An 11,456-nucleotide genomic window follows, 5' to 3' on the forward strand; every position below is an offset into this window, starting at 1 on the left:
CTGTGAAGAAAGGTGAGTGCTGAAGAATTGATGCTTTTGAACTGTGGTGTTGGAGAAGACTCTTGAGAGTCCCTTGGACTGCAAGGAGATCCAACCAGTCCATTCTGAAGGATATCAGCCCTGGGATTTCTTTGGAAGGAATGATGCTAAAGCTGAAACTCCAGTACTTTGGCCACCTCATGCGAAGGGTTGACTTATTGGAAAAGACTCTGATGCTGGGAGGGATTGGGGGCAGGAGGAGAAAGGAACGACAGAGGATGTGATGGCTGGATGGCATCACTGGCTCAATGGACGTGAGTCTGGGTGAACTCTGGGAGTTGGTGATGGACAGGGAGGCCTGGCATGCTGCGATTTGTGGGGTCGCAGAGTCGGACATGACTGAGCGACTGAACTGAACTGAACTGAGACCTCTAATACAAGTCATTTGGATAGAGGCAAGATGTTTGTTGATTCCTGCTCTCTCTTCCTTATGATATTTCAATTTTCAGGTAAACTGATTCCTGGAAAAAGCTGACTGCTTTATTGTTTCTAATTTCAAGAATCCATGGATTTCATTATTTTTCTTTTATAACATTATTTACTAAAATTGTTCATTTATGAAAAACTTCAAATCTTAAAGTTTATGTATTTGCCCAGCCCCTTGATGGATTCATGATCCTCAAACTTATCCTGGATTGGTGTTGATGGGAGGGAGTAGGGAGAGAAACTTCTTTCCATCTTAAAGAGTAGCTTCTGTATAGTAGAAGGATTCAAGTCAATTTGTAATGAGGCCGAATTTCTGAATTTAATATGTATGGGCATAAAGTAGAAGGTAGCAGAAGATTCCTTGTTCCCTTCATATTTTGATTTAGTTGTAGTTTCAAAGGTCTAGGATTGAACGGTCTTTTGATCATTTCTTAATTGAGCCTATTTTTACCTGATTCTTCCTAGAGGCCAAAAATGTGTTCCTCTACATTGCTTAATTTCCAATGGTCCTATGACTTTGCTTTTTTTCCTGTTTTGTGTTTTGCTAAGATTTTAAAGAGAAGGTTAATCAGGCAGACCCTTGTGCAGTTAGTTTTTAAGACCAGGAAGTCAGCATCCTAACCCCACCATAAGGAGTATAAGGCCATTTCCTCCTAACCCCCTTCAGTTCAGTGGACCTCTGGAATAGCATCCCCATCCATGAGTGGCAGATAACACATTGTATCTTGTAAACAATTCACAAGTATTACATCTTATGAAAGTAGCTATCAACCCTCACTTCCCTAAGATTATTTTATTTCCTTTGAAAGCATAGATTTTAGTTTACAAAGGAAGTCAACTAATATATTCTTGATATATGAATGCTCATTTTCTCTCATTTACAATTTCTTAGACTCTGGAAGAAAAAAAAAAAAAAGAAAACAAGATACCCAGGGTCTATATTGTTTTATGTTCTTAATATGTAAAAGACATTGTCACAGAGGAAACAACAAAACAGCTTGTTCATTAGCAGACACAGCATGTAGATGGAAACAGAGGGACAGAAACAAGGTCCTAATTATACCCATGAATTCCTTTTCTTCCTGAGAAAACAAAAGAAGACTTTGTTTTCCCCTCAGTAACGATGTCCTTTAGGGCTTGTGCTAAGAATATATTTTTCCATATGTCTGTGAGTCAGTATGTGAGCCTGATCATTGTTGCCTAATAAACACAACATGAATTCCCACCAGAAGTCAACTAATGGGCACTTCAAGTGCAATTTTCTGTGCGTGTTAAATGACTGAGTTGGAAACTTCGCTGTTCTGAAGCTCCTTTGGTGAGGAGGGGATTATTACAAAGGATTTTCAGCAAGTCTTTACTTAGATTATAGTCCCATAAAAGAAAAAAAAAATACACTATAATACTACCCCTCCATAGGATACTTTTTATATTTTGGGATACAGGGTTTCCTTAGCACCCATCTGAATTATAGTCCATTTTCTCCATAACTGGTACCCACTCTCCTTGGTCTAGAAATGAAAATTGGTACTTATTACAATAATTGTGAACAATTTTAAAAACATATATGACATATTTTATGGGTTTCAATAACAGTTTTAATATATGCAGATGGAGAATAAACAAAAAACCTGTGCCTTTGCAAAAGCAATGTATTCTTCATTTCAGCCAAGATTGTCTTTGCCCACAAAAAATACAGAAAATGAACATGGAATAATGAAGGCTTAATATTTGTGCACTGCTGGAGTGCCTCTGGGTGATTATATTTTAACAGAAGTTAATGGCCAAGTAATGGAAATAATGAGCTGAAGTGAAAATCTAATATGCGTTTGATGAGCAGAAGATTCTGAATGAAAGTACACTAGAGGAGAAAATCCCTATGGACTGTTTCATGTCTTAGTATTCCTGGAACAAATTAGTTTCAGTATGAAAATGGACATGATCGATAAAGGAACTTAAGTGGACATGTGCTGGTGATTTTTTAAAGCAATGGGACAAAACCTGGAGATTCCATAAAAGAAAAAAAAAAATACACAAATATAGTTTAAAAATCTTCCTCTCTATTTCCATTACTCTCTATGTATATTCATTACATGTATATTAACATGGCCTATGATACTGATCACAGAACAGGTAACTATTGAGCCCGCTAGTTCAAAAACTATCCTAATAATATTGAACCAAGAATAGGTAAGGTTGGTGAGAATGGCCATACCATGAAAAAATGCCAAGAAGTGTAGGTTTGGAGTCTGATGGATAAAGAATGCTAACATAGATTAGCAAATTTATCATATGGAAAGCACTAAAGGCTTTTTAAATGCCAGATAATAACTTAATTTAGGCATGTTTCCCCTAATTATTGGAGAAAGGGTAGGAAAGTGTTAAAGTTTTTCAGAACTACTGATAAGAAAAATTAAGACCAGTATCCAAAGACTCAAAAGTTCAAATGACATCATCACCACCACCACCACCACTGTCCACATCAGCAGCAACAAATTTATCAACACAGTAACATTTATTGAGCACTTACTGAATGCCATATACCAGCCAATGTATTTTACACACAAAATTTCATTTATTTCTCAGTACCTAACAGTTACTCTTATTCTTTTAGATCCTAATTTTATCAGTAAGAAAATTAAGTAACCTGTTGAAAACTCATCATCTTCCCACTTTACACACTGGGTTCTACTGTTACCCACAATGATAAACTTCTCTGTAAATTATAAATGCTATGGACTTAAAAGCAATCATCATCATTATTAGTAATAATATGATTTACTGTTTGAGCAGCAGTTCATACCGATTATATCCTGGTATAGACAATTCATTCTTATAAAAAAACAAATGACTATAAACAACTCACAAACTCTGACATAATCCATTTTCTTACATATTTTAGTTTTACCACTTAGGGCCAAATGAATGAAATATTTTGTATGTATAATCAGGCAACTTATTTGTTAATCACATTTCTTCTAAAATTCATGTTGTGTCCTAGTTATTCTTTATTACATTTAAAATTTGCATGCATGTGTGCATGCTAAAGTATCTTCAGTCCTGTCAGTCTCTCTGTGACTCTATGGAATGTAGCCTACTAGGCTCCTCTGTCCTTGGAGGTTCTCCAGGCAAGAATACTGGAGTGGGTTGAAATGTCCTCCTCCAGGAGATCTTCCCAACCCAGGTATTGAACCCCTGTCTCCTATGACCCCTGCATTACAGGCGGATTATTTACTGCTGAGCCACCCAGGAAGCCCTTTAAACTTTAGGATAATGATTTATGTTATTTCTTTAGCAAAACAGATAAATTTAAGAAAGTTTGTGTTTCGAAGAATCCTTCCCAAAACAAAATGAAACTGAATTTGGGAACATTCTGTTAGGTAGTTAGAATAGGAAAAAGGAGTCCAAAATGGCAGTGCCTAAAAGACAAAGGAAAAAGTCCACGAAAGTGGAACAAAAGAAAATCCATGGACTGGAGTGAGAAATTCAGGTGAAACAAACATGCGGCCTTCTTGGCTAGCCCAATTTGCATAGGGTAGGCTCAAGGGGAGGAGGAAACAAACATATAAAAGGAGGAAGTCAAGAGGGACTGAGGTCTCTCCTTTGGGGTCGGCCTGCCCTCATGCCTCCAGGGTGTACTACCCTTTATTTTCAGAATAAAATTGAGCTGTAACCAAGCTGTAACACGAGCCCACCATTTCAAATCTTTGCTGCAGCAAGACAGAACTGAGGAAATTACAATGCGCCCCGACATACCCATCAAAATGTGGCAGAAGAGGGTAAGGTAATAAATTGACACTCTATTGATAAAATAAATGACTTATTAACCGCAAGTTGTTATAGATTTACAGTTTAGAATTACATTGAAATTAATTCTGATTCAAATTCACCATTTTGAGTTTCTGACATATTTTCAGCTGATTTGGTGACAATTTTTTTTCTGCAATTGAAATCTTTTATTTCATTTTTAGATTATTGCTCTGGACACAATTTTATGCTTTGAAAGTGATATGTTTCTCATACCTAATGCTCCTCTTATGATATATTATTATTTTAATACCATTTTCCCAATGTAATACTAGTGTTTATGTCTCCATATAGGAAATTGCCATTTGCTGTTTTAATCCTATTTTGGAAAGACCCCAAATAACTCTGAAAATTGTGAATGAAGGTCAGGCTATTCATTTAACATTTTTTTTAAATTATAGTTTGGATGAGTGAAGGACATACTTGATGCAGATTACATGAATGCTGAACATATTTATAACAAAATAAACAATAATTTGAACCTGTGCCCCAATGTGAAATACATATGACCCTAAATTTTCAAAGTATTAACAGTTTTCTAACATCTCCCTGTTAGGGAAATTAAATAGTCTTTTTAGGCTTAAGAGACAATGCAGAGCAGGCCTCTGACCTTGCTTCTAACCTGCCTGGACCTGACCTGACTGTGAGTGCCCAGACTGCCTGGTGTGAGTGCAAGACTTGCAGCACCATAGATAAGACAGGTAAGGAATCTTGGAGTTGTTGAGCCCCTGGAGGGGGCCTGGCCAAACAAGCCCTGGATCTTAACAACATTCCAAGTTTTACATGGCAAAACAAACACCATTAACATGAAAGCAGAGCTTCAATTTGCTCACAGGTTGATGAATGAGGGATTATAAACCCTAAACTACAATTTTAAGAGACTCACCTACAGAGTGGATGTACGGCCTGGGACCTTTGCCCAGTTGGGACTCAGTATGTGCTGTGACATGAGACTTCCCAATGCTATTTAAGTCTGGATGGGAGCAAATCCAATTTGGTGAGGTATGTATTATTGCTCTCCTCTGCTGTTTCTCTTTTCTTTTAATGTTAGTAAAGAAAGTAAGCTAGGTAGTTCTCTAATAAATAGTGGTATTATTCATTTGTATATAATGTGTGACTTATTTTGTTAGCAAATCCTTTGAATCTGAGACAAAACTGAAAACTTTTTGCAAAACACTCCCTTTCTACTTACAAATGGCTGAAGTGCTTTTAACAGATACAAATGATCTAAAATATATGTAAGAAAACAAGTTGTCATATGTAATTGAAATACTCTTCTAAAGCATATAAAATATATACATTTAAACTTTTGTTTTGAGCTCATATTTTTAGAATGTACAATTGTCCACTATCTATGTGTATTCTTATAATGCTTTGTGGAATTCTTTCTACTGTTATTTAAATCTTAGCCTCTTATTTTAATATTTGAACATTTATTTTTTATATTCAACTAGATTGTATTCTTAGTGAAACTTGACACTGCCGAAAATGTTAGTAAGTTATATATCACTAAAAATTATATTTTACAAGTGTGCCTGCCAATTTTTAAGAATAAAGATGCACCTATTATATTTGATATTTGTTATTAAATTAAACCAATTTACAGATTTAAACATATAGTTCAGGGTAATAAAATACTAAGTAATTGTGTCCAAATCTTACTTTTACTTAAATAAAAACACCTTTCAATATTATTGCTAAATAGCATTTTGACCAGAGGTATTGAAATATGAAAATGTGAGTGATCTTAGTTTGATGCCATTGTATTTCATTGTTAACCAAGGAGTTAGCAGTAAATAGAAAAGGGAGCAAGAAAAATGGAAAATTCATAACTATGAATTTTGACTTCTGTAAAATAAAAAGTTTATTACACTCATATTTTTGTAATAGAAATTCATAATCCCATTCCTCTTTCAGTACTTTTGCTTTGACAAAAGTGATAGCACTAGGCTTATTAAACTCAATGTGATGTCTACAAATTGTTGATGAGGGACATTCTATGGTGAACTGAAATAAATAAGACAAGGCTCACATGTCATTTTCAAACATAAAACAAAGTAATGCATTTCAAATGGAATGGCTTATACTAATATGGCATATATATATTGATGATATTATGAGAAAATTTAATATATTCAAAAAATGCTAACTAAGCAATGTAAAGTATATGTTCTTACTAGGATACTATAAATTCATTTTCTTCTATTATAATGAAAGGTTTGTGTGAGGTTTTTGTTTCTTTGTTTTTTTGTTTCTTTGTTTTTTCCATATTTCTGAGCAATAATCATTAAAAATTCACTTCAACCATATACAGTTCAACCAAATGCAACACTAAACTTACAGCTTGTAATTCGCTCCCCAATCTCACTTGCACTAAGAAAGAGTATTTTTTTTTTTTAACAAAATATCCATTATGTGCGAGATAAGTCACTTCAATCATATCCAACTCTTTGTGACCCTATGGACCATAGCCCACCAGGCTCCTCTGTCCGTGGGATTCTCCAGGCAAGAATATTTGAGAGGGCTGCCATGCTGTATTCCAGGGGATCTTCCCGACCCAGGGATCAAACCCTCATCTCTTGCATTGCAGATGGATTCCTTACCACTGGTGCTACCTGGGAAACCCAATGTTCACGATAATCCATATCAATTCTAGGCAGCATAGATCCTTGGGACTGATCATAATCCAATCATTCATAAATTATTTCATTAGAGACATGCAACTTAAAATAATATTTCTCAGACTTCAATGGGAAAAGCGTATATTCCAAAGATATTTTTCAAATATGTCAAAATATTCCAAAATTACTTAAGGAATTGTTTAATGGACTCTAATGCTGACTTAAATTATTTTAGCTATATGTTTACTGAGACTGAAACATAAATCAAAACATAAACTCCTTATTTTTATAAATCCAATAAAAAACATAACCTAAACAATATGCAACATTATTTTAACATAATAGAGGATAATATTTTATCAAACCACCATTTGCAACACCAGATGATAATGATTGGTAACGCATGGGACTTTTGAATTTGTCGTACATGGACTGTTGTGCAACTATGTGATGCTCTCATCATTTCCCCCCATTTGTAGTCCTATGCTCTGCTTTGGCTTTATGTATCAATGACAGACCTTTATATGGTAGACAGTTCTCTGTACATTCCTCATTTGCATGTAGCAACTGAAATAATTCTATAGTATTTTTCATAAACATAATTAAAGCAAAAATGAAAATTTAGACCCAAATTTTGCTTGGCAGTATTCTGTCATAAAAGGATTACTCAGGATATCAAGAATATGTTTATATTATTTTTAATACTAACATTGAAATGAGAACCCATCATCTAAAAATTATCATAGATAACTTCTCGGTCCTCAAACCTGGGAGACCCAAAATGAAAAATTAACTAAGAATATGTTTATATTATTTTTAATACTAACATTGAAATGAGAACTCATCATCTAAAAATTATCATAGATAACTTCTGGGTCCTTACACGTAGAGACCCAAAATGAAGAATTAACTAACTGAATTAAAGTGTTTGCTTTCTTCATAATCTGGTGAAATTCCCAGTTGGTGCTGAAATACCACAAAAACAAAGAAATATGGCCATTTTGAGATAGAACTTTTTCCTTTATAGATCACTTGATCTTTTTTTTAATGATTATGAAGACAAAACCATAGCTCAGTCATTTCATGAAATATGTCTCACCATTATGTTAAGACTCATATATTTTGTCTGTATCATCTGCAACTTCAGAAAAGTCTGATATTAAAAGTTTAAATTATGAAATAGACTTCTAACCTTTTATTTTCTCTAACTGCTTTGTCTCCCTTCTTCCAAGAGATAGTTGGTTTTGGAGATCCTTGAGGTTTGCACTCTATGATGACTTCTTGGTCTTTGGGAATAATTATTGTTTTCTTCAGTTGATTCAGTGCAAAAGTGGGAGCTGAAGCTATAAAAAAGAAAAGGTTAATTCTACCAGAAGCAATGACAGTAATTTCTAATGGATGATTCACTGAGTTTAGGCAATTTTATCTTTGGAATGCATTTTTAATAAAATCATAGGATACCTACACATATAAAAGGCACTAATTTGAAATTTAATTTAATTATTACTTAATAGATATCTTATTGGCTGTCCTTTCCTTTAGCAGGTTCTTACAATTGTGGGGCCTACTGAACCCGTGTCTCCTGCATTGTAGGCAGACGCTTTACCATCTGAGCCACCAGGGAAGTCCACAGACAAAAGTTGTTTCAAAGAATGAGATGCTTTAATTATAATTAAACTCTAATTGTGAAAGCTTAATGATCCCCTTGGGCAAAAGGTGAAGGGGTTGAACATGGGTCTGTTTGGGCCTTCCTTTGGAAAAATGGAGGCTATCTGTGGAGAAGGCAATCCTGTGTCAGCTGTTTCTAATCTCTGAGTCTCGACGCATATTTTATTTAATAATGTGTATGTGTGTGTGTGTTCAGATTCTCAGTCATTTCAGATCATTGCCACACATAATTTTCCAGGCAAGAATACTGGAACAGGTTACCATTTTCTACTTCAGGGGTCTTCCTGACCCAGGCATGGAACTGGGATCTCCTGCATCTCCTGCATTGGCAGGCAGCTTCTTTAGCATGGGGCCACCTGAGAAGTGCATTTAAATAATGTACAAAACTAAATGTAGAGTTTTAAGAAATACATTTTTAAGAAATTGAATAATTCAAATTTCAACTCATTGGTTGCAATTATTCACCTAGGCCTGAACATTCATTAATATTTATTTGTATTACTAGATTTTTATTAATAGTTTTCATTTAAACTTCCCAAGACATTCCAGTAGGTAACTGTGGTTAAGAATGATGAATTAAAGTTCAGTGCAGATCAGTCGCTCAGTCATATCCAACTATTACCCCATGGACTGCAGCATGCAAGGCTTGCTGCACCACCAAATCCTGGAGCCTACTCAAACTCATGTCAAGCCTGTCAGAGATGCCATTCAACCATCTCATCCTCTGTCATCCCCTTCTCCTCCTGCCTTCAATCTTTCCCAGAATCAAGGTCTTTTCAATGAGTCAGTTCTTCCCATCAGATGGCCAAAGTATTGGAGTTTCATCTTCATCATCAGTCCTTCCAATGAATATTCAGGACTGATTTCCTTTAGGATGGATTGGTTGGATCTCCTTGTAGTCCAAGAGGCTGTCAAGAGTCTTCTCCAACATCACAGTTCAAAAGCATCTGTTCTTTGGTGCTCAGCTGTCTTTGTATTCCAACTCTCACACTCATACATGACTACTGGAAAAAAACATAGCTTTGACTAGATGGACCTTTGTTGGCAAAAGAATGTCCCTGCTTTTTAATATGCTGTCTAGCTTGGTCATAGCTTTTCTTCCAAGGAGCAAATGCCTTTTAATTTCATGGCTGCACTCAAAGTCTTACTGTTTCCACTGTTTCCTCATCTATTTCCCATGAAGCGATGGGACCAGATGTCATGATTTTAGTTTTCTGAGTGTTGACTTCTAAGCCAACTTTTTCACTCTCCTCTTTCACTTTCATCAAGAAGCTCTTTAGTTCTTCTTCATTTTCTGCCATAAGGGTGGTGTCATCTGCATATCTGAAGTTATTGATATTTCTCCCAGCAAACTTGATTCCAGCTTGTGCTTCATCCAGCCCAGCACTTTGCATGATGTACTCTGCATATAAGTTAATTAAGCAGGGCAACAATATACAGCCTTGACATACTCCTTTCCCGATTTGGAACCAGTCTGCTGTTCCATGTCCAGTTCTAACTGTTGCTTCTTGACCTGAATACAGATTTCCCAGGAGTCAGGTAGGGGGTGCAGTTATTCCCATCTCTTTAAGAATTTTCCATAGTTTGTTGTGATCCAAAAGTCAAAGGCTTTGCCATAGTCAATAAAGAGGAAGTAGGTGTTTTTCTGGAACTCTGGTGTTTTTCCATGATCCAACAGACGTTGACAGTTTGATCTCTGGTTCCCCGGCCTTTTTAAGCCCAGCTTGAACATCTGGAAGTTCACGGTTCACGTATTGCTGAAGCCTGGCTTGGAGAATTTTGAGCATTACTTTACTAGTGTGTGAGATGAGTGCAATTGTGTGGTAGCTTGAGCATTCTTTGGCATTGCCTTTCTTTGGGATTGGAATGAAAACTGACCTTTTCCAGTCCTGTGGTCACTGCTGAGTTTTCCAAATTTGGTGACATATTGAGTGCAGCACTTTCACAGCATCATCTTTTAGGATTTGAAATAGCTCACCTGTAATTCCATCATGTCCACTAGCTTTGTTCATAGTGATGCCTCCTAAGGCCCACTTGACTTTTAATTTCAGGATGTCTGGCTCTAGGTGAGTGATCACACCATTGTGATTATATGGTTTCTGAAGATCTTTTTGTATAGTTTCTCTGTCCTTAATTGTGCCCATCTTTGCATGAAATATTCCCTTGGTATCTCTGCTTTTCTTGAGATCTCTAGTCTTTTCCCATTCTATTGTTTTCCTCTTTTTCTTTGCATTTATCACTGAGGAAGGCTTTCTTATCTTTCCTTGCTATTCTTCAGGACTTTGTGTTCAAATGCGTGTATCTTTCCTTTTCTCCTTTACCTTTAGCTTCTCTTCTTTTCTCAGCTATTTGTAAGGCTTCCTCCGTCGACCACTTTGCCATTTTGCATTTCTTTTTCTTGGGGATCGTCTTGATCCCTGTCTCCTGTACAATGTGATGAATTCCCTCCATGGTTCTTTAAGCACTTTATCAGATCTAATCCCTTGAATCTATTTGTCACTTCCACTGTATAATCATAAGGGATTTGATTTAGGTCATACCTGAATGGTCTAGTGGTTTTCCTTACTTTCTTTAAGTCTGAATTTGGCAATAGGGAGTTCATAATCTCACCCACAGTCAGCTTTCAGCCTCATTTTTTGCTGACTGTATAGAACTTCTACATCCTTGGCTGCAAAGAATATAATCAATCTGATTTTGGTATTGACCTTCTGGTGATGACCATGTGTAGAATCTTCTCTTGTGTTGTTGGAAGAGGGTATTTGCTATGACCAGTGCATTCTCTTGGCAAAACGCTGTTAGCCTTTGCCCTGCTTCATCTGTACTTCAAGGTCAAATTTGCCGGTTACTCCAGGTATTTGTCGACTTTCTACTTTTGCATTTCAGTCCCCTATAATGAAA

General features: G+C 36.0%; 1 protein-coding gene across 1 annotated transcript in view; it reads right to left on the minus strand.

The window, feature by feature from the left end:
* CNTN5 (contactin 5) overlaps positions 1–11,456 on the minus strand; it is a 671,487-nt gene that overhangs the window by 323,865 nt on the left and 336,166 nt on the right. The window contains exon 10 of the mRNA XM_010848232.1: positions 8,083–8,233. Within this exon, the coding sequence (XP_010846534.1) occupies positions 8,083–8,233 (151 nt within the window). The remainder of the gene's footprint in view (positions 1–8,082; positions 8,234–11,456) is intronic.

This window comes from Bison bison, unplaced genomic scaffold (assembly GCF_000754665.1).
Source record: "Bison bison bison isolate TAMUID 2011002044 unplaced genomic scaffold, Bison_UMD1.0 scf7180017864262, whole genome shotgun sequence".
In the NCBI taxonomy this organism is placed as follows: Eukaryota; Metazoa; Chordata; class Mammalia; order Artiodactyla; family Bovidae; genus Bison; species Bison bison.